This window comes from Sciurus vulgaris (assembly GCF_902686455.1).
Source record: "Sciurus vulgaris genome assembly, chromosome: 3".
Classification (NCBI taxonomy): Eukaryota; Metazoa; Chordata; class Mammalia; order Rodentia; family Sciuridae; genus Sciurus; species Sciurus vulgaris.
In genome coordinates this window covers 53,794,016-53,820,335 of record NC_136463.1, presented here as the reverse complement: position 1 = coordinate 53,820,335, position 26,320 = coordinate 53,794,016, and the positions used below count along the sequence as shown (strand labels likewise).

Genomic DNA, 26,320 nt, shown 5'->3' with positions numbered 1-26,320 from the left:
GCACATGTCACCTGGTTGTATCTCCCAACTGCTCAGGCCACTACATGGAAGAATTTCTCTCAATGTGCCTATTGGTGTGTTCTTTGTCCCTCCACCTGGAAGCTGATAGAAGCTGGGGTCCTGTCTGGGGCTTTCACAGCTGCTTCTCAAGGTCAAGAACAGAGTTGAGGAGACAGGAGCCATTACGCAAGCAGATCCTAGAATGTCAATGCAGGAAGGGACTTTCCAGGTCTTCTCGTCCCGCCCATTTATCTGACAGGTTTGGGTCACCAACGTGGAGGAACTTGTTCAAGACCATCCAGGGAAAGGGGCTGGCATGCTTCCCACTGTGCCAGTCATCCTTCCAGATTGATCAAAAAGCATGGAGGGGGGCTGGGGAGATAGCTCAGTTGGTAGAGTGCTCACCTTGCAAGCACAAGGCCCTGGGTTCGATCCCCAGCACCACAAAAAAAAAAAAAAAAAAAAAAAAAAAAAAAAAAAAACATGGAGGGATCCAAAATGCATGCTGGAAGAAGCCCCCTATCTGACAGCAACCCAACAGCCTGGCATGAGCCCCTTCCCCACATCCCACATCCCAGACATGCCCAAAGTTGGCAGAAGTCCTCTGTGCAGCTGGGTGTGTCTTCCCAATTAAACTCCCTCCAAGCTGACTTTCTGGGAAATTAGATTCCAGTGATCCACCCTGGCACCTCCCTCTCCTGCTTGGGAGCATTTTCTAAGATGAGCATGACTTCCAGTGGAACCTTTGTGCAGGATGGGAAGAGTTCATCCTCCTGGGGAGACCCATTGCTGAGACAGTGCTCTGGTCAAGACAGTTTAGGGGTTCACATTTGCAGCTTTGACTGCAGCCCAGATAACCACAAGGGGGCACCACTGAGTATTTCTTAGTCCCTTGATTTTGTTGTAAAGTGAACAAAATCTGGTGATTCTGGTTAAATTCTTAGGCTGAGATCTGCAGGTGCCATATCCCCCCAAACCACTTCTTCATGCCCAATGGCACAGGGATTTCTCTTCTCTCAGCATCACAGATGCCAGAAGTGAAAATTTAACCTTTAGACTCTCCCCTTACCCCACCAGCACGCACTTCCACTATCCCAAAGAAGGGGTTTGGTTGAACAGGGAGAAGAATGTGAGGCTGGAAAAGGATGCGGGAAATGATGGAAAGTGTGTTTTCCTGGATATACAGGACAATGGTTGCTCCAAAATTTAAGCATAGCAGGGGCTCTGGGTGAAAAATGAGTTAAAAAACAAAGATCTAAGACTTTTTGTGGAACTATGCTTGTATAGAAAGCACTTTTTGCTTCCTTAAATGATGTCATCCTAGGCAAAACCCTTGGCCATGTGAGGCTGGGGAGTGGGGGGTCACCTGTTCACCTATTATTTTGACCCTAAAGATGATTCCTCTAGTACCAGCATCATAGGGACAGAAGAATCATCTCCCTCTCATTGTTCAAAGACACTGTGACGCTGGCCAGAGAGAGGCCATGACCAGGGATTGTTCAGGCACAGAATCTGACTCAGGTGGCAGAGGAGGTAAGGTGGACTGGGTCTGAGGTCTAGGGCAAGATGTTGGGCAGTTGTGGAGAGAGATGTGGATGACTGATTGAGAGTTGTACAAATTTCTGGTTTTTTTGTTTGTTTGTTTTTGTTTTTGTGGTGCTGGGGATTGAACCCAGGGCCACACTCTATCAACTGAGCTATATCCCCAGCCCCAAATTTCTGTTTTTAAGGGGTGAGTGACTAGAAAAATCAGACTCTCCAGACCTCAGTGATTTTGGTCAGGAGAGGCTAGGTTATGCTGCAATAACAAACAATTCCAATATTTCAATGGCTTCACCCAAAAAAAAAAAAAAAAAAAAAAAAAAAAAAAAAACACATTTATTTCTCATTCAGGTCTATGTTCAGCTCAGTCAGCAGGGCCTCTTCTCTAGTCCCTTGGACACATGAGCAGCTGCAAGTGCCATGTTGACACATACTTCCAGAATTGAGGGGCAGAGAGAGCTCCAGAGGGCCTCCAACCTGAAGATAACCACACTTCCGCACATAACTCAGGCAAAATTCATCTTAGGACTCCACCCATCCACAAGAGGGACAGCAGAAGGTCTTCCATGTGTCCAGAGTAGAACTGGATTTCAGGGGCAACACTAACAACTACCACATCCAGAAGCTGGATTCTAAGGCTTTGCAAAATGCCCAATTTTTTCCAACCAGTATCTCGAGTCCAGATATTAGTCTAGGAATTGAAGGCAGAAATACAGGGCTAGACTGGGTGGTGAACTGAGCTGGGACAACCCATGGATTCTCAGCTGTTCCCCATCACCCAACACACACACACACACGCACACACACACCACACACCACAAAAATGAAATGAGAGCCAGATATGTTAGCTTTTATTGAACTTGCTGAGTTCAAAGACCAAAAAAGAAAAAGAAAAAAGGATTAGAGTGAAGTAGGATGAAAGAGAGTGAAGCTGCACACACACCCAGGGGCCTGTCCCCTAGAACTGCAGCTAGATATCCAGTTGAACTGGCTCTGACTCTTCCCCTCCCCTTAAAGGTAATCGGGGCAAAGAGAACCACACGACAGACCCAGGCACACATCCCATCTGTGTCCAGTTTCCAGGATCTTCTAGAGAAGGAAGCTGGGTGGGTTGGTCCTGAGGATGGAGACAAGGGGAATCGAAAAGCCACAGTAGGAGAAAGAGGGTGTGGATGGGGAGGACTGGGAAGGAGAGCTTGGAAACCCAACCTGGGCATCCCAATGGGAGGAGGTAGATTCCCACAAGAGGCTGGAACAGGAAGCTGCCCAAAGTAGGGCAAGGGGTACAAGGTTCCTTCCTTTTCAAGGGGTGTATTGTGCATTTGACTTCAGTTAGCGGCTTCCCCCAGACACTGTTGCCCTGATCCCTCACAGTTCGTGGCTCATTCATATGATGCCAGAGCCATCTTGGCTGAAAAGGTCCCCATATGCAGAAAAGAAGGTTCCAGCTGAGAATAGGGAGAATGGAAGGGTCTGGAAGACCCTAAGAAGCTCGACTTCCTCATGCTTGGATCCTCCTTTCTTCTGGGGTGATCTGAGGTGGGGGTTAGATGGAGACACTGTTCTCAATGAGGGGAGGGTCCAGGTAAGCATAGGGCAGTGGCAGCCCTTGGTTCCGCTCCCTGATGTCCTTTGAGATTTGAGCCAGGCGGTTCTGGAAGGTGGCAATGCTCCTGCGTGGGGCCTCTTCAGTGAAGTGTTCATCCGGGTAGGTGCCCAGAGGTCTCTGGGAAAAAACAGATGACAAGTGCGGATGATGTTCAGATGGGATGGAGAATAATGAAAGATCACATGTGGCAACATGCACAGTCACAGGCACGACCCCACGACAGCCATTGTGAACATAACACTTCAAACCACCACCCCAAATCACTGTATGCAGCCTCACCCTGAACAGCCTCCCAACACCCAGAGTCCACACAGTAGAGGGGACAGACTTGGAGCCAGTCAACCTAAATTCTGTGTTCCCTCTGCTGACCCTTCGTGTGTGACTTTTACTCTTTGAGACTCAATTCCTGAATCTGAAAGTAGATGGATTGAACTAGAAAATCTTTCAATTTCCCTTCCAGTGCCCTGAGCCACTCTTTAAAGTAGAAGAGCACAATCACATTCATCATGCAACTGAGATCAGCATAGACATACTTCAGCTAATAGACTCAAGAATACACCTGTTACCTCACAATCTCACAAAATTCAGCCCCTGAGGACAACCAGCATCTTGGTTCCAAGGCACCTTCAGAATCAACTAACATAATGGAAATTTTGCCAACACAATCACCATAACACTGTCACACTTTACAGCATGGATAACCACAATCAAGAAAGTCACAAGGAGGGCTGGGGTATTCGCTCAGTGGTAAATGCTTGCCATGTGTGCAAGAGGTCCTGGATGTGATCCCTAGCACCACAAAAGAGCAAAGAGAAAAGAAATGTTACAATGAATTTGAGTGTCAATTCCCTCCTGTGTGCAGGACTGTCCCTCCCTCCACATCACTTCACATACCAGTTCACCATCACAATGCCCAGGCCCAGCATCTGACCTAACCAGCAGACTCTTCCTGCCTAATATAACCCTCATACAAGATAGCTGTCAATGCTACTCGTGGGGCTGAGGTTGTGGCTCAGTAGTAGAGCACTCGCCCAGCATGTATGAGGCCCTGGGTTTGATCCTCAGCACCATGTAAAAGTAAAATTAAGGTATTATGTCTTCCTACAACTAAAATTAAATAGAAAAAAATATTATTCATGTTTTTAAAATAATTTTTTGTTTTTATTGCTCTGATGAATCCCTTAAGATCAATGTTAAATAATAGCAGTAATAATGGGCATTACTTTCCCATTCCAGATTCTAATGAGGAGACCTCTACTATTTCATTATAAGTTTTCCCTCCCTCTATCTCCCCACCCCCTCCCCTTGCTAGGGGAGGCAAGTGCTAGCCAAGTGCTTTATCACTGAGCTATATACCCAGTTCACCACCTTTTTTTTTTTTTTTTTCGTACTGGGTATTGAACTCAGGGGTGCTCAACCACTGAGTCACATCCCCAGCCCTATTTTGTATTTTATTTACAGACAGGGTCTCACTGAGTTGCTTAGTGCCTCGCCTTTGCTTAGGCTGGCTTTGAACTCTGGAACCTCCTGCCTCAGCCTCCCCAGTCACTGGGATTACAGGCATGCGCCACCCACCATTTTCTTAAACACATTTTTATCAAAATCCCTTCAGGGCGTTGCATTTTACACTGAGTTTTTATTACAACAGTTGTTCACACTGATCAAATGCTTTTTTCATCATTTATTGAAATGATTATATGGTATGCTTCTTTGTTGATGTAACAAATTATATTGCTACATTTCCTAAGGTGGAACCAACCTTTCATTCCTAGAATAAGTCAGACTTGGTCATGGCACATTATTGTTTCACTATATATTATGGCCTTCATTGGTTGATATATTTTTCAGATTGTAGTAGCTGAGTAGAAGGAGTTTATAATTTCATTTTCTTAATGACAGCTAACCTCTAAAACACTTTACATGAACCATTACAAGGATACAACAATCTTTAAATCAGGTACTCTTATCATGCCCACTTTACAGATAAGGAAATTGAGGCTTAGAGAAGCCAAATTACATATTCAAGGTCACATAGGTGGTAAGTGTCAACTTGCAACTGGAGCCTTCTAATGAGACCCTCTTCCCTTTCTAAAGATTACTGCCTTTGGGGGCTGGGGTTGCAACTCAGTGGTACAGTGCTTGCTTAGCACATATGAGACACTGGGTTCAATCCTCAGTACCACATAAAAAATAAATAAATAAATAAAAGAAAGATATTATGTCAATCTACAACTAAAAAAAGTATTTGCCCATCTTGGAGTCAGGGTTCTATAATTAATTCAGTGAAATTATTCAGAAGCTTCCACCTTTCTCCACGCTTTCAAGCAGTCTGAGTGACTTAGAAAATACTTGTTGAAAGGGATCAGATCTTTTACAAACTTTTACATATAAGTCTGGTTTTCATCTCTTCCAAAGTTTCAATTGCTTATGTTCTCCCAAAAAAATCATTCTTTTCATCTAGATTTCCAAGTTTGCTTACATAAAACTGTAAGCAAATATATCAGCCAACAAAGACCAATAGTGTATAGTAAAATAATAATGTGCCATGATGGAGTCTACTTTATTCTGGGAAGGCAAGGTTGATTCAGCCCTATGAAATAGTGATGTAATTTGTAACCAGTATTTTCTTACTGTTTTAAAAACTTTTGTATTCCCTTCCCCATTCCTAATGTTGTATATTTATGTTCATTATATTATTGGTCTTTTCAAAGAATCAGTTTTACATCTTATTTGCCAGACTGATATGCAACTTCTAAAACTATAGATAGCATAGTCACCAGACAAGCTGAACACAAAAAATACAACAGGCTGGATTCAAAGGCTGCTTCCTAGCTAAGTGATGTGGAGCAAATTGCTTAATATCTCTGAACCTCAGGTTTTTTCCCCCATAAATGAACTACCATCTATTGAACATTTATATGCCAGCACTGTACTAAGCACTTTAAATATAGCTACTATTTGTTTTGTATTTTTTTTCTTATCTTGTACATTCTTTTTTCATTTTAGAAATGTAAAGCAAAGTGATCTTTTTTTTTTGTAAGATTCAAGGTATTTTATTAACGGCTAATATAAATAGTAAGATAGCTCAATTAGATTACCAAGTACAAATTCAACATATAAAAATCAATAGTTTACATATATTCAAACAATCTTTTGGAATATTTAATGAAAGAAAAGGTTTCATATATAACAGTAACAAAACCTATATTAATATGTTTGTCAATAAAAATGTGAGACCTATTAAAAATTAAAATTAAAATACCACTGAAAGCAAAAAAAAATAGCCTTTCTACAAATAGAAGGACCATATTATTATGTAAATTAATTTGTAAATTTAACGAAATCTCAATGAAAACAGTTGTAAGCTATATCACCTGATGCTAAATTTAGTGAAAAAAAAAATGTAGAAGTGGGACCTGCACTAAAACATTTTAAGGCATTTTTAAAAGCCTAAATAATTTAAGAGTATCATACCTGTCTATTAGCAAAACAAAATGCCCAGAAGTAAGTACACTCAGATACATAAAGAAATTGAATGTATAAAGATGACATCATCTCAAATCACTGGGGAAAAAGAAGTAGTCAATAAACGTTATAGGGATAATTAAAATAATATCCCCCTGCCTTACCTCATTTATCATGATAAATCCCATATGTACCAAAGATATTTTTTAAATAACACAACCATGAAATGATATGAAGAAAACTTGAAATTTTTTTCTTTACAAATCTGTAGTTAACAAGAACTATCTAACCTTTCATGACTCAAACTCCCCAAGTTGTAAATTATTTCCCTGGTACTTTTTGTTACATAAAAATCAATTTTTTATGGAAAGAAACATCATAAACAAAACAAACTTTTGAAAAAGACAACTAAGGGAGATATTTCAGTTCATATCACAAAGAGCTATCCTTCCTAACATGTAAATTGTGTTTTGTATTTTAAAAGAGTGTGCACAAAGTATCTGATTTAAAGACTGAGACATGATGTATCCTCAGTAAGTGACAACTGTTGTTATTGTTGTTTTAAATTTCTAGGTTAAACTTCTGACTCTCCTATGAGGAAGGAACCCTCTACCCTTATCCTCTTGCCTACTTATCCTTCTGGGAACAGAAAGGGGGCAGGATTCAGGGACAAGTTCTTGCCATTCCTAGGATAGGAGATGGTTGTTTAAAACTTGCTATGAAGGGCTAGGGGTGTAACTCAGTGGCAGAGTGCTTGCCTAGAATGCTTGAGGCCCTGGGTTCCATCCCTGGCACTGAAAAAAAATCATTCTGAGTCAGTGGTTGTGGCACCTGCCTGCCCTACCTACTCGGGAGGCTGAGGTAGGAGGACTGCTTAAGTCTAGAAGTTCAAGGTCAGCCTTGAACACAGCAAAACCCTGTGTCCAAAAACAAACAAATATAAAACTTTCTAGGAAGATAAAACATTTGCATTCTTTCTGGCACCAAATGGAATTAAGCATGAGAAAAAGAAGATGCTCACGTGTCAAAGAACTTGTGAGCAAGACCAGGAAGGCAGAGTCATGAGTGATTAGGCATTGTATAAATGGCAATGACAGCAGTTGGTGATTAAAGGGCTGCTCATCTGGCCTCTGATTCTTAACTGCCTCCTCTCTGTCTCCTTACTCCACAATTGTCCCTGTCACCCATTCACATGGCGACAGAAGCACCCTTGCTGAAGCAAATTGAATCATGACATCTTTGGTTTAAAACTCTTGAGTGGCCCTCTCATTGTCTTTTATCCTCTAAATGAATATTCTGCAAAGACCCACCTTCCTCTCCACCTGCCATCTTGCTGCACTAAACCATAACGATCCTACAAACACACCAGTGGAATCTCCCCTCTACTCCTTGCTTGTATCCTTCCCTCTAACCAGAAACCAACCCTGCCCCTTCTTTGTCTATTTGTCCCACAGATTTTGGCTTCAATGTTGCTTCCTCCAAGAAGCTTTCTTGGGTTCCCCTCAACCTGTAGGCTTCCACAGAGCCCTGTCCTTACTCTGTCCCTAAACTGAAAAGCTTGTGGACAAGGCTCATGGCTGCCCACCAGTGTCTGGCACACTGCTCAGGAAGTACATGCTAAATGGAGGAGTTCATATGTGTGTACTTCCTACAAACACTGTGATGCCCTTCTTCATTTACCCATATGTCTCAAGTAGACCACAGGTTTCTTAAAGAAGGAAAGTCTCACTCAACTTTAAATGCCTGGTACCCAGTGCTGTGCTGACATGTGGGAGGTACCCAAACATTTTTGTTTAATGTTTAGGAGAATGCATGAGTAATTGATGGACCAGGGAACAACTGCATCCACGGATGGATGATGGATGGATTGGTGGATTGGTAAACTTGTGAATTGGATGGAAGTTATACCCCAGCCACTAAACTAGTATTTGCTTTAATGTCTGTCTTTGGGGGGAATCAAGTATCATTTTCTGAGGAAACTAAAAGAACCTGAAGAAGTTCAGTAGTGTGCATAAATCCCAGCATTTAGTCCCCACCTCAGAATAGCCACTACCACCTCCTCCACTGTCCTGGCCCTGTAAGACCCATCCCCATCCACACTACTATACACACACCTGGTCCTTGGGCTCTTGGCTGACCAACCAGAAGAGGAGAAGGTTGTTGCAGGTGATGTTCACTTCTGGGAGGGTGTCCAGGTAACTCTTCAGGGTGGTGGTCCCCTTGGTCTGAGGTGGGGGCTGCCTCATGGATGAGGGGGCATTGGGCATCCAGGCCCCAAAGTCATGCTATGGAGAACCCCCCCACACACCCCAGTTGGATCAGCTGGCCAGAAGATGAGGACCAGCTCCCTCTTCATCATTCCCGATCCCGCCTCCACCATCCCAGGTCTTGCAGTTGGGAAATTAGGGGATTGTGGAAAGTCCCAGAAGTGGAGCAGGAGCCCAGCTCACCCGTTGTCATTCCCTACCCAATGTCCCAGGACTGGGTGGGGTGAGTCACCAGGGAGGGAGGAGGACCCAGAAAGTAGGTAATCCTAGAAAAGGGCCTTGGGCTGGCACGCCACAGAGCAACCTGATACTCCACCTGGTCCAGTCCTGACCAAGACAGGAGCCCACAAGTTCTACTCCCAACATAACTCCAACTTGAGTCTCCATTGTAACCCTAGACCCAGCTCCACCCAGCTACCACCCAGCACTGGCCCTTTACTCCACCCAGTTGTCACTCTAGCCCCAACCCTGATCATAAACCCACCCAAACCTGATCTGCCCATGCTTTCAACCTGAACTCTGGCCCCAAGTCCATTGCCAAGACTAACAGACTTTTTATGAAGCTTGCCCTCTGCAACCTTACCTGCCCACTATTGACAGCAGCATGCTGGGCGGAACAGTTGAAGATGATTGCAGTGAGGTACTTCACCAACTCTCCTGGTGTGCACAGGTGGCTTGGGAAGCCTGGGTGTGGGGATGAAAGGAAGAGGGTAGGATAGGGAGGGACTGGATTCCTAGGAGCAGCTGAGGTCAGGAGCCCATTGCAAATGGAGAGTAAGGGAGTAAGGACTTGGACATGGACCACAACTATCATTAGACTAAGATTTGGGATGGGATAAAGTTAGGGATGGCCATCACCAAGGTCTGTTGTTTCTGAAGGGGGTCTAGATAGGAGCTACATACTGGGATTGGACAAGATGATGGATGCTTGGCCAACAAGGTTTATGATGAAACCAGGTTCAAGTCAAGCACCAAACTGCCTCTTCCTGACCTCCAAGACTCTGTAGCCCATACTAGCACTTAATGATTTAATTTACTCAATTTACCAAGATTTGTCCAAAGCACCCCAGAATGGATCATCTTCTGCTTCGTAGCAGAAACAGATGACTACTTAAAAACACAGAGTGATGAAAGAAGAAAGAAATATCCAAGGCCAGAGTTTGACTCTTGGAAGAGAAGACAGGTAGGACAGAAACAGGCACTGGGGCTAGAGTGGTTAGGAGAGACCTTCCTGGAGGAAGATAAGGGGCCTCCCCAAGTTAAGGGACGGCAGAAGCTGGGCACAGCAATGTGTGCCTGTAGTCCCAGCTACTCACGAGGCTAAGATAGAAGGATTGCTTGAGCCCAGGAATAAAAGGTCAGCCTGGGCAGCATAGCAAGACACCATCTCAAAAATGAGTAAATAAACACAATTTGAAAAGAATTAGCAAAGATGACCCAGGTGCAGTGGTGCATGCCTATAATTACAGTGACTCCAGAGGCCAAGGCAGTAGGATTGAAAGTTCAAGGGCTGTCTCAGCAACTTAGTGAGACCCTGAACAACTTAGTGAGACCCCGTCTCAAAATAAAAAAATAAAAAGGGCTGGGGATGTAGCTCGGTGGTAAAGTGCCTATGGGTTCAATTCCCAGTACCACAAAAAAAGGCAAGGGGCAGGGTGGGAGGGTAGCAAAGATGAAAGCCCTGTCAGGGTTGGAGGGAGAAGAGCTCAGCCCTATGTCCTTCTGTCTGTACTGCACTAACCTAACCCCAGTCTGTGGCTTTGCCCAGCTCCCACTCACTGACAACTCCCAAATTCACATTCCTGTCTCCTGAACTTGACTCAGTAGTGGGCATAAATCTGTTGCTGATTCCCTGACATCCCCCTATCCCTAAGGCACCTCCAACCTAACCTCGCAAAACCAAATGCTTGACTCCCCTGACCCTCCCTCAGTGGCTCCATTTCAGCACAGGAGATTCCGCACCTGTGGGTTTAACGAACCTCTAATCGAAAATATTTGGAGGAAAAAAAAAAAAATGCAAACTTTTTTTTTCTTGTCACTATTTCCTAAGCCATAGGCTTATGACAACAGTTTACATAGCATTTATACTGCATTAGGTTTTTTTTTTTCTTTTTTTGGGTGCTGGGGATCAAACCCAGGGCCTTCTGCTTGCAAGGCAAGCACTCTACCGACTGAGCTATCTCCCCAGCCCCATGCATTAGGTTTTAAAAGTAATCTAGAAATGATTAAAGTAAATGGGAGGATGTGTGTAGGTTCTATGCAAATACTATACCGTTTCAGATGAGGGACTAGAGCATCTGAGGATTTTGATCTCCCCGGAGTTTCTGAAACCAATCCCCCTTGCATATCAAGAGATGACTGTACTCTATCCAGTTTCCCAGGCCAAAATGTATGCACTCGCTCCTCTTTTTATGTCATATCGTACATATCAGCAAAGACTTTCAGAATCTCATCTCTCCTCCCCAGCTCAATCTCCACCACTACCCAGTTGCCATCATCTCTCTTCTGGATGAATTCTGCTACTTTCACTCTTGTCCCTTATAGTCTGTTTTTCACATGACAGCCAGAGTGATCCTCTAAAATCATAAATCAGAGGCTGGCAGTGTAACTTGGTCGTAGAGCACTTGCATAACATGCACAAGGTCCTGGGTTCCATCCCCAGTACCACAAAAAAGAAAAAGAAATCATAAATCAACTGACGTTGCCTAGAACCTTCGACGGTCTTCCCCTCTCACCCATCTTATTGGCCCTACTGGATCTGGCTCCCATTCCTTCTCTTTTCCTTCTCAACTTTTCTTCTTCTCACTCCAATCCAGCCACAAAGGCCTTCCTAATAGCACTCAAAAACACCAACAGGCTCCAGCCTCAGGGTATTTGCATTTACTACACCTCTGCCTGCAAACTTTTCTTTTTTTTTTTTTTTTTTTTTTTTTTTTTTTGTACCTGGAATTGAACCCAGAGGTGCTTAACCACTGAGCCACATCCCCAGCCTTTTTTAGTTTTTATTTTGAGAGAAGCTCTCCCTAAGTTTTGTAGGGCCTGGCTAATTGCTGAGGCTGGCTGGGAACTTGTGATCCTCCTGCCTCAACCTTCCAAGTAGCTGGGTCCCACTGCCTGCATACCCTTATACCAATTATCCATAGAACTAGCTCCACCTCTTCCTTCACGTCTCTATTAAGCGTCAGTTCCTTGGCACCCATATGAAATAATTTCCCTAATGCTGTTTTGTTTTTCTTCCTAGCATTTGTAACCACCTGACATATTTGTTTGTTGATTATTTGAATCTCCCTGAAAGAATGTTAAGCTCCATTACAGACAGGATTTTTATCCGTTTGTTCACTGCTAAACTCAAGCGCCTAGAACAATGCTTAATAAAAATTAGGAGCCCAGTAATTAATGGTTGAATGGAGTGAATGCATGAGAGAGTAAAATGCCTGGGTGGGACAGCATAGGGCATAAGCAAGGAGAGGGGACATAACTGAATATGAGGCTGCTGCAGTGTGCTGGGGCATGGGATTTCTGGGCAGTATTTCTAAGGACTAGTAGGCATGGCCTGCTAAGGAGCAAGGGGTTGGGAGAGGAGGAAGTGGTTGAGAAGCAGCTGCCACCATGCAGGAGCACCAATGAGGTCTGGGACTTGGGTGATAACAATGGGAAATGATGAGGACAATAGAAATTAGCCACCCAACAGAATTTAGGAAGACAAAGAGGGGAACATGAGCAAACAGTGATCCAAGGTTTGGAGTCAAGCTGAGCAGAAGAAAGAAGTTGGGAGGAAGGATTGGGCATTCACCTGAGAGGGGGTGGGAATTTCCTGAATGTTCTGTGCCTAAACTTGGAGGCTGGCAATTAAAAAATTAAGCAGAGGGCAGAGTAGCTATGGGGATTTTTCTGCAGTTCATATTGTGTATTTTTTCTTCTCAGAATATGGAATCAAAAGACTAACAGTCAAATAAGTGTGTTTTACTTTTAAATATATGAATCTAGAATAGGCTTGTAGTAGTTGGAAGAGCTATTATCAATCTGAATGTAAGAAATGAGAAGCATGTTTAATAAAGTAAGATAGGTGACTTGAACTGACAGTAATTAGATCCCAGTCTGGTTTCTTTCTTTCTTTCTTTCTTTCTTTCTTTCTTTCTTTCTTTCTTTCTTTCTTTCTTTCTTTCTTTCTTTCTTTCTTTCTCTCTCTCTCTCTCTCTCTCTCTCTCTCTCTCTCTCTCTCTCTCTCTCTCTCTCTCTTTCTTTCTTTCTTTCTTTCTTTCGTACCAAGGACTGAACCCAGGAATGCTTAACCACTGAGCCATATCCTTTTCATTTTTTATTTTGAGACAGAGTCTCACTAAGTTGTCTAGGGCCCCTTGCTATGTTGCTGAGGCTGGCTTCAAAATTGTGATCCTCCTGCCTCAGCCTCCTGAGCCACTGGCATTACAGGTGTGCACCACCATGCCTACCTAGTCTAGTTCTTAAATAGGAAAAACAAAAACAAACAAACAAAAAACAGCCCCCGATGGGGTGGGGAAGCAGATCAGGGCGACTCAAGATCAACACTGGGTTTGCAAAACACAAGAAAGGTCACCTTTTAAAAAACCCAAGTGACATGTGGCTGTCACCACCTTAACCTAGAAATCACTGTTGGCATCACTACTGCTGAGACAATCTGACATTAAGCGCCTCCCAGGATGATGTAATGCAGAGGACACAGCATCACCTGAGAAACAGTCTTGCCAAAAATGTGCAATCCTTATTGTAACCCTTTTTGTATTTCTTCCAGTTTATAAAATACACAGGAGACAAAGGAACAAGATAAATGAAATCATGAGGAAACAATTAGAGAAATTCGGAAGGTGAAACACTGTGCAGAACAACTAGTCTGGGTTCTTCCCTGAGTCCATGTATTATGATTTTAAAAAGCAGAGGGGAAAGTGGTGCCCTTATGAGTTAAAAGAAACTTTAGAGTCAAAACTAACAAACAAAATATACCATGTGATCCTTGATTAATTCCTGAATCAATGGGATCAACTGAGGGAAAACTGAACTGGTGGGGAAATTTGAATGTGGACTAGATGTGGGGTGACATTGGAAATTATGGTCAATTATGTAGGGCTGGGGGTGTAGCTCAGTGGTGCAGTGCTTGCCTAGCATGAATGAGGCCCTAAGTTCAATCCCCAGCATGGCAAAATAAAGAGAAGTTAAGACAGTATTGTGGTTTTGAAGAAAAATGTTACATTTTAAGAGACATTGACTAGGGTGAAATAGGATGACTATAATTTACTTGCAAAAGCTCCATCAATAAACCAAACAACAGATTAATAAGAAAAGAGCATTGTTGAATCTGGCAAATGGGTAAATGGATGCTCATTACACTATACTCTCTACATTAGTGTATGTTTGAAAAGAATGTTTTGTTGTTATTATTTAAAAGAAAAGAAAGCATGAGCTGGGGATGTAGCTCAGTGGCAGAGCACTTGCCTACTATGTGTGAGACCCTAGGTTCAATCTCTACTACCACAAGGAAAAGAAAGAGAGAGAAAGAAGCTCCAAGTCCCATCCCAGGTAGAACTGCAACACCTGTCCCTCCATATGGAGAGCCATCTGAGACCACCTCTTCTCTCTGGGTCTCCACAGACAGGAACTCCACTGTGTGGCCACCAGAAGCACTAAACCAGCTGAAGCTACATCCCTGCTGAGAGAAGTCTCAGGCTGGGCTGAGGAAACTGGAGAATGGACATTGGAACTGTTTTAACCCAAGCAAGGCCAGAAGTTTTAAAGGGATGACTTGTAATTTTCATGTACTGGTCTTAAGGGTGACAGTGAAATACCAAAAAGAAAAGTCCTTCTGAGTTGGAGAATATGGAATTTCTGAAAATCAGCTACAGAAAAGAAATAGGAGAAGGGCTCATTCCATTACAGAGGGATAGAAAGAGGAGTCAGAGAGTCAGGACAAGCCAAGTTCTGGGATGGGAAAACTGCTGGGACTCAGAAAAAAGTAGGAAGGTCAGGAGGCCAAATCCTCCCTGGAGTTAATGGAAGATTAAAGAGATGAGGGTGGTATGGGGCATCTGCTAGGCATTGAGTTAAGGAAAGGAGGCTGAGCAGGACCATTGGTGTTGGTGGTTCTGAGAGTCCTCTCAGGCAGTTCCAGAAGATGGGAGACAGCTAAAACTAGGGGACAAATGTCAATGAGGAGTCAGGCAATAGTAAGACTAACCCACACCATGAAGAGGTTTGTGGCCACAGGAAATGAAGAGACATTGGTGGTTGGAAGGAACACCTGTCAGGACAGGCATGAGAGAAGGTTCTAGAATCCTTTTAAGTCAGAGATGGCTCCTACCACTATATGTTGCACATTGACAGAGTTCAGCATGTGGAAGTGAATGGATTAGTCTGCATAAAGGTGGAAGAATCAGATGGGCACAGCAAGGCTGTGTCCAGAATTCTGCCTCAGTAGGCTTCTCTGTCTCTATTTTCTCATCTGCTAAGTGGGACAGTAATAAATAAGAATTTGTTCATGGAAGTGGGGAGGCCAGGATCATCAAGAACCTGGAAGGGCTTGGGGTGGGGGTGGGGACAGATGGGATACCTGAGCTCTCCCGGTTGAGGAACGCCTGAGCAAAAATCTCACCGACCCAGGCCTGCAGTTCCGAGTCCTGCTGCACCGATGCATCACTGGGATAATAATAGCCCACGATTTCTGAGACAAAGCTGCAGGAAAGAGATGCTGATGGCCCTGAAGTGACCTTGGGGTCAAGCCTGACCAGAACACCAAGGCCAACTGCTCCTTAGGCTGGGGAAAGGCAGGCTGCCAGAGTCCATTGAGAATCCCCGAGTGTTGGGGGAGCTCAGTGGAGACCCGAGGGCCCAGGATTCCCTTAAGTCTCATTCCTGTCCTGAGTCACAAAGGCTCTGAGCCGCCTTTCTGCACAGGGTCCTGGGGGAGAATGCACTAAGGAGAGTCTGCCTCACGTTGCATCCTCCTCCTCACTAAGCATTCTGGAGGAAGCCTGCCTGCCTGGAGGTCACAGCCATCCTGAGTTGTTGGACAAGGTCTTGTCCCCTGACTCCTCTGGACACCTCCCCGCTCTTTCTCTTCATCCACTGCATTCACGACACCCAGTCCCTCTCTACCTGCCATTTCACAAGGCACCCCAACTCCAATTCCTACCCTTGAGAATTCCCTAGAATTCTGAAAACACCTGGAATCCCCAGTCCCAAGGGCCTCAGTTGCAACGAACACAGGGGCCCCACACTGCCCAGAGACCAGGAGCTGGGTCTGGAGGGGCTGCCGGTTTGGGACCGCACCTCTCAATGGCCGCCCAGATCTTCAGACCATCGTCTCTGTAATAGTAATTGGGGATGGTCAGGACGCCACGGGCCCGCAGACTATCCGGAAGGCAGAAATTGGTGTAGGTGAAGTGGGCCAGACCCGTACTCATGAGGTAGAGGAGACCGCGTCTCCCGATGGACGTGACCTGCAACATAGCACCCAGGCTTGCCCAAACCCCACCCCAGGGGCTAGCGACTCGGCCTAGGAAGGGGCTTCTGAGCTTGGCCAAACCCTCCACGACCACAGATCAGGCATCCCTGTGGGCCTGCCTGACACGGACTGAGCAGGTTGCAGCCCTGATAAGTTCAGAGGAAAGATCCTGAGATTTTTGATAACTGAAACTATGACTTAAGAGCCAGAGAGACCTGAGCCTGACGGGGCGCAGTCAGCTGAGGGTAGTGCTGGGGCCGGAGGTGTCCTGCCTCCGAAACGAAGGCTTGGGGTGGGGGTGGGGTCTCAATGGGGACCCCCAGATCCCTACTGCTAACTGTTTATTCCACTTTGAAATTCTGTGAGAGGATTGGCAGACTCCGACCCTGCTTATGAACCCGACAGGGCTTAAGAACCCCGTGCAGGTTGGAGACTGCTGAGAGGGGCGGGGCTTGTGGAAAGAAGCCTGCCGGGTGGCGGAGTGGTCTCTGGGGCCTAACAAAGCTTGTGGGTGGGGCAAAGCATACTCAAGGGTGGGGCCTCAGGGCTGCGGCAGGGAGGCTGCACCTTGTCCACCAGGCCTTCTGGGTTGAGCAGCGTAGCCCTTGCGATGGTGTTCACCTGCAGGGTGTAGCGAGTATGGGGAAGCAGGAGCTGCGAGTGGAAAGAGGTCACATGAGCCGAAGATCTGCGGGGAAGGCCGCCCAGGCCCCGCGCCCTTTGGCCCTGTAGGAGGTTGATACGAACCTTGTAGACTGGATGGCAGAGCGGCAGCTGACGTAGTGTGGCCATGGAGAAGGCCTCACACAACAAATGCGTACACAAAAAGTGCGTGTTGTTTTCGTGCACCAAGAACTCAGAGTTACGCACCCATGTCTTGGCCAACAGCCAGTCCCAGTCAGAGTCAGTGGGCAGAAAGATGGGGCTATTGGGCCCGGGGGTCTGGCTGAGCTGCACGGAAGAGTGATAAGAAGGCAAGACTCAAGACTATCTGCCCCCTGAGGCCCCACCCTCCAAAGCCCCAACCCCAGCTCACCTGGATGGCCAAGGGCAGCAGCGCCCCCTGGGGGTTGAGCCACAACAGGCAGAGCGGGGCCGCCACGTACTGCTGTCGCCCGTTTAGACAATGGACTGGGGCCTCCTCCAGGATCCAGTAGTCCGCTAGGAAGATGTTCCCTCTCTGGAGAAGGCGCACAGAGGCTTAGTGTACCCTCCCCACCGATGCTCTGCTTCCCTCTCCGTTCTCTACCTCAAGGAGGAGCTGAAGTCCCCATTTTCGACCTCAGCAATTCTTGGTGTCTGAGCTTATGGCCAACGCTGAGTACCGCACCCTTCTCAGAATGTCCGGAATGAGGTCCGGGTGAGTCTGTCGTTATGCAATCTCTCACCTGGCCTCTCAGCTTGGACAAGTCAAGCGTCCTCTCCTCCTCCCCCCCATACCTGGTCCTTCCCACTCTCTCAACTTAGATGTAATTCCCTTCTGAGATCTGAACTCTATGTATCCAACAACAGCAAAATCAACGCTCAAAGAGAATTAACCAACCACATCTCTAACCTTCTCGACAATGCCTGAGGGCTTAAGTGCCCTAGAGAGACTGAATCATTGTTATTCCCACACTCTCACAGCTCCCAGTTCTTCACAATTATTCCTACTACCTCTGGTGACCCTGCCATTGACCTGTTCTAAAGCAGTTTGCTCTCAGCACCAGGGATCTTGAAGTCCCCCAACAGTTCTCAAACCATCCCAAGTCCATCTGGCCTTTGTCCATATCTGTTCTACTTGAACAAGGTGCAGGGTCCAGGACTGCACAGAAGCTGAGGTTCACAGGCCTGTCATTCCATCCTTAACTTCCACACACACCATGGCAACCCACCCATGTCCCTCCTATCAGGCCCACTGCTAAGTTCCTCACCAACCTCTAACTCTGCTTGCAGGCAGGTGTCTGGTCCCAGTAATGGGGCCACCATGTCATTGGTGACTGGCAGCTTGCTGGGCAAGCTGGAAAGGCAATGGAGCATAACAGGATTGACGCCATTCAGGTACTGGTACCCAAAGAAGTTGTCCTCACACCAGTGCTCTGTAACATACTCTGGGGGAGCAAGAAAAGGGACCACTAGGTCTCAAACCTACTTCCCTAGGTCCTGGTCCTGCCCAGCCCTTGCTCATCCTTAGGTTTTTCTTCCAGTGACTCTATGAGGTAGGTATAATTACATCTTCGATTGAATGCTAGATACAGAGGGTCAGAGGGATGGAGTAACCTGCCCACTTAAGTGGTAGAGCAGGGATTTGAACCTAAGACTTTCTGAACCCAAAGCTCAGAACATCTTGTAGTAGGAGTAAAGAAGTGAACTGTGTGCCCCTGATCAAGATCAGAACTCTTTAAATGACCATGAACCTATTCTGGGAAGACAGTGTCCCTCTATTCTCACTTCCCTATTCTTATCTCCTCCTCAGAGGAGGTGCCTGGGTTCCCCAGGGGAATGTGGGAGATACCACAGTGGAACCAGGAGTTCCTCCCTCTTGAATCCAGCAGTTTTTCTGAGAGAACTGGGAGAGGACTGTGTCCCAAGAATGGGAGAAAGGGGTCTGAATGGGAGGTAAATTGAAGGATGGCTTCCCCTCCCTGGCTCTCCATACCTGAGGTGAAGGTCTTGTGGCACCAGAAGATGTTCCGAATGTCATCCAGCTTTTTCCAGGAGCCCTTACGGTCCAGCAGCCCTCGAATCTTCATGCCCAAGGACCTTAAGGATGGGGAAGGTGAGAGTGAAGCCTGGGGTCTGTTGGGGGCCACTGTGCTCCTGCCTGGAGAGAACTGACAGATTCATTTCCCAAAGTAGAAAGTGCCTAACAATCCACATGGAAGAAAAGTCTAGGTTTCAGTGAGGCTCTACAGCCTTGGAAGTGGGGGGGTGTGCCTGGTTCAAAAGCAAACATCCCTCGGAGGGCTGCGAAAGTGGTGCCCTGGACCCAGATACAGAGAAGTCATGCTCACTGGTACTTTGGTCTGGTCTATTTAACCTTCCTTCTTGTCCCAGACCCTCATTGGCCTCCCTCTACCTACAGAACAAAGCTCCAAGTGCCAAGCCTTGGTAGTCCATGAAGCTCCCCATCAGCCCGTTGCAATCAAACTTCCCAACTTTTTCTCTTTCCTGGGCTCAAGTGATCCTCTGGCCTCAGCCTCCTAAGTGTCTGGGACTATATGCATGGACCACCACACCTGGTTCAAAGATTGACATTGTACACTGGATTCATAAAAGTAGAACTGGCAAGCTGAGGGGACTCTGTAGATGTGTATACTGTTTGAAATTTTTTTATGGTGAACATCATTTTACAATCAGGAAAAAATGCTTGAAATTAAATTCCCCTACCTCTGAGCTTCATTCAAGCTGGGCCTCTCCTTAAAAGTCATATCCTACATCTCTACCTACTATGAGATCTAACTTCTCTTCTAAGTGCATCTCTGATGTGAAGTCCTTATGAAGTCTTGCCTGACCTCCCCCAAAATATGCCTTAGATCTTTCACAAAACACCCACCACCTCCTGCATTATCAACATACTGCATATTTATATCACCCCCATTAGACTGTGAACTTCTTAGGGCAAGAGTTGGCTCTGTATTCCCCAAAATACCCACTTTAATAAGCACTCATCAAGTGGGCTGAACCAAAGGAAAGGGAATGGAGTGTGGAACAGGTTGGCTTGTGGCAATCAGTCAATAAGTTAGGCTGTGTAAAGACACTGATGTGCCCTGAAGAGTGTGAGCAACTGGGGAAGGCAGAGGAGAAGGAAGAATTCATGATCTGACAGGACTAGGGACAAGGCCACCTGGACTCACTAAGTGCTTGCTCACTCATCCCACAAATATTTGCTCAATGCCTGCCAATCCAAACCCAGAAGATGAGAAAAACTAGCAGGAACTCAATCATGAAAGTAGAGGAGGCTAAGTAGGCAAATAAAGGAGAAAAAATGGGTCTTCCTTCATTAGGGTTTGCCACAAATGTCTTTCAAAACACCCTGAAGTCACCCTGTGCTCAATTCCCTGTAAACTCCTGAATGGAGCAAAACACCAGCTATCTCATCCCTATAGACCACCTCTGAGCCCCAGAATGGTGGTTCCCTTGGTCTCCTGGGCCCTCTTCTGTGTAAACCTGCATATCCATCTGAGAACCAACTCAAGGACTCTTTCTGTCTTCCCCTGTGCTCCTCTGGTCCCTTATCCTACCTGGGACTCATTAGGTGTTCTCGTTCTCAAGCCTGAGCCAGAACTGCCTGCACACTTTATGCATTTCAGACACTCCAGAGTGTCTTCCCCTGCTTCTATACTCCCTTCCATCTGTTTCTTTTGTAAGAATCATCCTGGACACAGAGGTTCAAGAGGTGGAGGCCCAGCTCCTTGTCCTGGCCTCCTCTGGGAAGTCACATACAGCCCCTGCACAGTGACCAGCTGAGTCTCCTGCTCCCACCCAAGCTATTGGTTCACAGTTCCCAACCTAGGTTTGGCAGGACCTACATATTCTCCCCTCCTCTCTCTCCCCAGCCTGCTTCAACCCCACCTCTTTCCCCAAAAGGTGGGGAAAATGGATTTGGCTGACCCCTCTACTCTCCAGGAACCCAGAAGGTTAACTGGATTCCAGTCACATCACACTTAGAGACCCAGCTATTGACTTAAACTGCTGACTCCTTTGATGGCTAATTAACTGCATGAATGCCTCCTTAGTGACCTATGGATTCCTCCCTCCAAAGACTGTCTCTGAATACTGCTACTAAGGAACATCTATTGAGAGATTATTATTTGCTGGGTATCTTACTTAATGCTCCTCAAAATCTATGAGGCAGGGATAATTTTTATTTCCTGTGGTCCTGGGTATGGAACCCAGGGCCTTGCACATTCTAGGCAAGAGCTCTACTGCCTGAGCTCTGTCCCCAGTTCTTTTTCATTTTATTTTGAGATACAACCTCAAGTTGACCAAGCTTGAACCAATGATCCTCCAGCTTCAGCCTCCCAAGTAGCTGGGATTACAGGTTATGTGTCACCATGCCCAGTGTTATGGTCATTTTACAAGTGAGGAGATTCTATAGAGACTAAAGTGGAAATCAAGGACCCATAGCTAGAAAGCATTGGTTATAGGATTTGAGTCAGAAGTAGTCTGGCTCCACCTCCTTAAAGCTTAAGGACTGGGCCTCTCTGTCCAGTATGGTCCCACCAATAGTCTCTCAGTCTATGCTCTACTCAGAGTAGGTGCTCTGAGATGGGTAGAGTTGGCAGAGAGTCGGGAGACTGAAAGGTAAGGAAAAGGGAGTCAGGGGACGGGAAGAGGGAGCCTAGGATCAGTGGGAGATGAGAGAGGTAGATACTGGGGCAAAGATGTAAGATGTGCATCAAAGGGATGGGGCAGAAGGGACAGTGAGCAGGAGTGCAGAGAGGGCAGTGGCCTCACGCAGGGATGATATTGAAGATCAGCGAGGTGGTCTTGGTGGCTGAGTATCGAATATTGGGCTCCATGTGCAGCAGGGATGGGATGTCAATTTTCATGGGGAAGCCAGGCAGGTACCGATTCCCAGGGCTGTGGAGAGATGGTGGAAGGAGGAAGGCTGGAAACCAATCAGTAGAACCTGTCGCCCATTCCCCTTAATTACCTCGCTCAGTCCTGACCCCAGAGTCCCCTTGTCTCCCCTCACTCCTAGCTCCTCCCTGGCCCTCCCTGCTAGATCCCTCAGGCCCATCTCCAGTCCCCCTCTACTCCTGATTCTTGAATGAAACTGTATTTGTTATAGACTCCTCCTTCTAGGGCTCCATCCTCCCAACAGACACTCCACTTTATGCTCCTCCACCTCCTTCCCAAGCCTTGGCCCTCACCTGTCACCCTGGTCTACACAAGGTGTCATTTTGGTTAAGGCAAACTTCTTGTCTGACTCCATGTCCTCAAAGCTGCTGACATCCACCATTCGGGGGAAGCCAGGGGCATAGATCTTCCAGCTGTCCAGGGAAAGACCAGAAGTGGCAGATCAAGCATGGGATAAACAGAAGCCTTAGCTTTTAAAAATATGACTTCAGTTTGAAACTCCAGACACCTCACTTTTTGGGCAGGTGACAGAGAATTGGAATTTCTCAATGAAGGCCCTGGACTTTAGATCAGGATAACATTTTTTTTCCCCAATGCTAGGGACTGAACCCAGGGCCTCAAGCATGCTCAACACATGCTCTACCACTGGGCTAAATTGCCAGTTCTTTTTATTTTTTATTTTGAGACAGTGTCTCCCTAAGTTCCTGAGACTGGCCTTGAATTTTCAATCCTCCTGCCTCAGGCTCTGTAATCACTGGGATTACAGGCAGGTGCCACCATGCCTGGTTTGGGGTTAGATTTAAATGAGGTCCTGATCAGAATTGGGCCCCCAAGGTTAAAACTGGTGTCTGATTAAAGCTTAAATCAGAATACAGATGGGGAAAGAAGTCAAATTATGTCACCCTCACCGGTAGCATTCTTGTCGGGCCTGAAGCTCTCGTTTCCTGTGATCCAGAAGAAGGGGAAGGGAGTCTTGACAAATAGTTCTCGCTGTAGGGAATGAAAATTGTCCTTCATGTAAGTCTCCTTTCAAATACCTCTCTTACAAACATCACCTGCACCCCCTAACACCTGAGCCAAATTCCAGAGCCACCTTCATGTGAGTCACATGGGGGATGCTTTCATGTTCTTCATGCATTCATCAGGGATTTGAGTCAACTACATCCCCAAATTAAAACTTCTCTAACTTTTTGCATGTTTGTCTCATTTCTAGACTGTAAGTTCTTTGAGGGCAGGTCACACTGTACTCATTTTTTTGTATTCCCAGCATCTGACATGGCCCCTATCACTATGCATATAACAGGTACTTGGGAAACAACTAGTGAACCCATATATTTGTGAAATAATGGATGTGCTGTGCTGAAGGATGGCGGTCCATAGTGAAGTCTCTGAGGAGCTCACTATGGGCCATGGGGTAATGTTCATTCAACTCCCCTTGACCTAAAATGTCCATCACTCATCCCTGACACTCATCTCAACAAACAGAGCTGCCTGGTGTTTCCTATGTGGGGATGCCAGCTCAGGAGAGACTCAAGCCCAATATCCTTGAAAGGACCCACAAATTCAACAAGGGATCCAAACTCACCCCTCAGGGACTTCATTCATTCCCTCTAGAGAAGTTAGAAGTAGGGGACTGGGCCTCTCCAGCTACATTGTCTATACATTCAAGGTTTCTTCACCTATTGAAATCTAATTAGCTTGCTGGTTCCTTCTAGGTTCCAGAAAAATTATCTAAGAAAATACAGATGGAAGCTGTGGAATGCAAACTGCCTAGCTGTGTGTGTCTGTAAAAGTGTGTGTCTGTAAAAGTGTGTGTGTCTGTGTATGCCTGCAGAGGAATAAATATTGCCCAGAAAGCCTTTGCATTTCAGGGTGTTAGCAGCACATTTTCAGAAAGCATCTTCATGGGAGCACAGTTCCTAACCCCATGCCTACGTCATACATCCTGTACTTGGGAGACACCACCCTTAATCCCAAAAGACATTTTCTGGAGTACAGAGCAGCCCTGGCCTCTGGCCCACCTGTTCCTGGGCGCAGTTCCACAGTGCAGTAGCCCTCAATCCACTGATAACAGGGAAAGTGGGCAACAGTGCCATCTGGGGCAGTGACACTGATGTGGCTGCAGTACCAGGAGTCCTTGCGGAAGAAAGCGTAGCGCTCCTTGTGAAGTCGCAGCAGCAATATCTCACCCAGCTCTGCTGGGCAGCGCACCTTGTACTTCTGGACCTGGGGTGACCAAGGGAGCAAACTAGTGAGAGGTAGGTAACTGTCAAGGCCAACCTTGCAGAGTTGTAAGGTGCATCCACATCTCCACCTGTGCTGACTTATAAACCTGAACTGCTGCTGACCCATGCCATTCCTTTGTGAATGAGGAAGAGGCAGCCCTTCATCCAGGGAGAAGCAGGGGATATGTGAGCAGAGTTGGCGCTGGATTTCCATAGCCACCTTTATTAGTGGGACATGCTAATGTAGGCCACCAGTGAATAACCTTGAATCTGCTCTAGAGAAGGGGAAGTCAGCTCAGAGAGGGAAAGAAACTTGCCCAAAGCCCACCCTCAAATTATGGGAGAAGCCAGGGAGCCAGTGAAATTCCCCTGATCCCTCTGCCTGTACTCCTTCCTCTCTACAGTCATGCCTGGGTGAAATTTGTCATCCCAGAAAAGACAAGGATCTCAAAAGAAATGGTGACAGGTCAGGGTGAGCATCAGGCGTTCAGCAAAGATAGCTGAGTCTAGCAGGGATGAACCTCCCCTCCCCTCGTTCAGTGTCGACTGTGGGCCCTTCCCTCAGAGTTTTCTCTCTCCTTTGTACTCACCGATCCAGAGGCGAAGTCCCTGCCAACTCGATCCAACCTCTGCTTGGGACTCTCACCACACGTACCCACCAGTGTGGCAGAGATGTTATCCAGTGTGCCCGCCTTCAGGTAGGGACCAGTGGTCACACACAGGCGGTACACTGCCATGGTGGGAGGAGAGAAGGAATGCCCCCGGCAACGCTGGCCACAGCAGCAAACGGCCTGGAGGAGGTGACCGACAGACACGGCAGAGTGGGCTGCTGAGCGAAGGACTAGAGGCTAGGGAAGGGTAGGCCTAAGGAAGGTCCCAGCTCTCTCTGGGATGCTCCTGGGTCCTCGCTCACCCGAGTTTCTGGCTGGTGGATCAGACTTCCTCTCCCCGCCCACAGTCTTGCACCCTAATATTTGTTTGCTTGTCTCTGGCACAGCCGGTCCCTCTGGCTGGCTCACCCAGATGAATATCAGGAGCCTGGGTCCACTGGGAGGGAGGAGATGATGCCTGTATCATTGGGACTCTACTCTCCGCCTGGTCAGGGACTCGACCGACGCCCTGGGGCCTTTGTCCACCCACTCCTCAATTTCCTCCAAAACCCTTTTCTCCTATCTCCCAGACAGAACTGAGCACAGAAAATCCGAATTCCTACACGTGAATCATCCATATGAATCACTCACTATACACAGGTGAGCAGCACTAGGTCATAAATCACACGTGACTACAACCACATGCAGGTGAGTCGCAGATGCATCCCAACATTGCACACCACCGGGAGGTCAGTAACAGCTCTGCTGCCACTCCGCACACTCAACCTCTCCGTCTCCTGTTTTAAGCACGCCCGATCTCAGTTTCTACCTTGGACAAGGGCCGGTGTAGAGAATGAAATAGTCCTAGTACAAGGCATCTGGAGGCCTCAGGTGGCATTCCTTTCGCTCCAGGTCCGCCCTCAGATTGCCGGGCAGTGGGCGTGAGCCCAGGAGTCCGAGATCTCCAGAATCCGGGTCACAAGGGCCAGCGAGGAACCTTTGCTGGAGGAAAACCTGTAACCCGCAGCGGCCCCGCGCGGCCAGTCCCGGCATCATAAGGTTTCAGATTCCACGAAGCTCCAGCTCCAGTCCTAGCCTTCACAGGTTTCTAAGGAAGGGAGGTGAAAAAAGTTCAATCAGCAGCAGATGAGCCACAAGTACGTGTCAGGGTTCTTTGCTCAAAGGCACAGAGTTCTTATATCATTATGCAAGCCTGCGCTTTCGCATTGGAAACCTCTTTTAGAAAAGAGAAGGGAGCCTCACTAAGAGCCCGGATAGCTCAGTCGGTAGAGCATCAGACTTTTAATCTGAGGGTCCAGGGTTCAAGTCCCTGTTCGGGCGTGCTTCCTTTTTCCCTGCATTAAGAATGCTTTCATTTTGGAGCACAGCTATATAAATGTTTTTATTTTGGAGTACAGCTAATGTGTAGTTCTCCTTTGAACAAATCAATGGAAAAAAGTCAGAAAAATACAGGGATTTATTCTCGAGTCGAAGGAGTGACAGAGAGAAGGTAGAGAAAAGTATATATACACATACGTATGTACTTAAATTATCTAGTAAACCACATCAAAGAGTAAAAAGAA

The 26,320-nt window shown here is 46.5% G+C and overlaps 1 protein-coding gene and 1 long non-coding RNA gene across 5 annotated transcripts; one reads left to right on the top strand and one right to left on the bottom strand.

Annotated features, from left to right (window-relative positions):
- Positions 1-2,382: 2,382 nt before the first annotated feature.
- Positions 2,383-25,272, bottom strand: ALOXE3 (arachidonate epidermal lipoxygenase 3). 4 transcript variants are annotated; one of them, XM_079132946.1, is made up of 15 exons: positions 24,738-25,266; positions 23,944-24,148; positions 22,831-22,912; positions 22,216-22,335; positions 21,797-21,922; positions 18,996-19,099; positions 18,275-18,447; positions 17,394-17,537; positions 17,105-17,308; positions 16,925-17,011; positions 16,183-16,352; positions 15,464-15,585; positions 9,467-9,567; positions 8,731-8,853; positions 2,383-3,268 (listed from the first exon to the last, which is right to left on the bottom strand). In XM_079132946.1, exons 1-15 carry the CDS (start codon positions 24,882-24,884, stop codon positions 3,089-3,091), a joined length of 2,088 nt encoding a protein of 695 aa, XP_078989072.1. In that variant the 5' UTR covers positions 24,885-25,266; the 3' UTR covers positions 2,383-3,088. The 4 variants fall into 4 exon arrangements, with proteins under 4 accessions (XP_078989072.1, XP_078989071.1, XP_078989073.1 ...); XM_079132945.1 differs by having other exon boundaries at positions 8,731-8,901; positions 24,738-25,261; XM_079132947.1 differs by lacking the exon at positions 17,105-17,308 and having other exon boundaries at positions 8,731-8,901; positions 24,738-25,267.
- LOC306657186 lies at positions 16,988-18,425 on the top strand. Its single transcript, XR_013762723.1, has 3 exons — positions 16,988-17,092; positions 17,613-17,717; positions 18,293-18,425. It is a non-coding gene; the product is annotated as an uncharacterized lncRNA (long non-coding RNA).
- Positions 25,273-26,320: the final 1,048 nt, after the last annotated feature.

What these genes read in the sequence shown, in the direction of transcription:
- ALOXE3 (XM_079132945.1), bottom strand. Translation starts at nt 24,884, where the DNA reads ATGGCAGTGTACCGCCTGTGTGTGACCACTGGTCCCTACCTGAAGGCG. An exon ending in CCACAAGACCTTCACCTCAG is followed by an intron (nt 18,448 to 18,995) that starts GTATGGAGAGCC and finishes TTGCTCCCCCAG; the next exon opens with AGTATGTTACAGAGCACTGG. An exon ending in TCTGCCATCCAGTCTACAAG is followed by an intron (nt 17,012 to 17,104) that starts GTTCGTATCAAC and finishes TTCCACTCGCAG; the next exon opens with CTCCTGCTTCCCCATACTCG.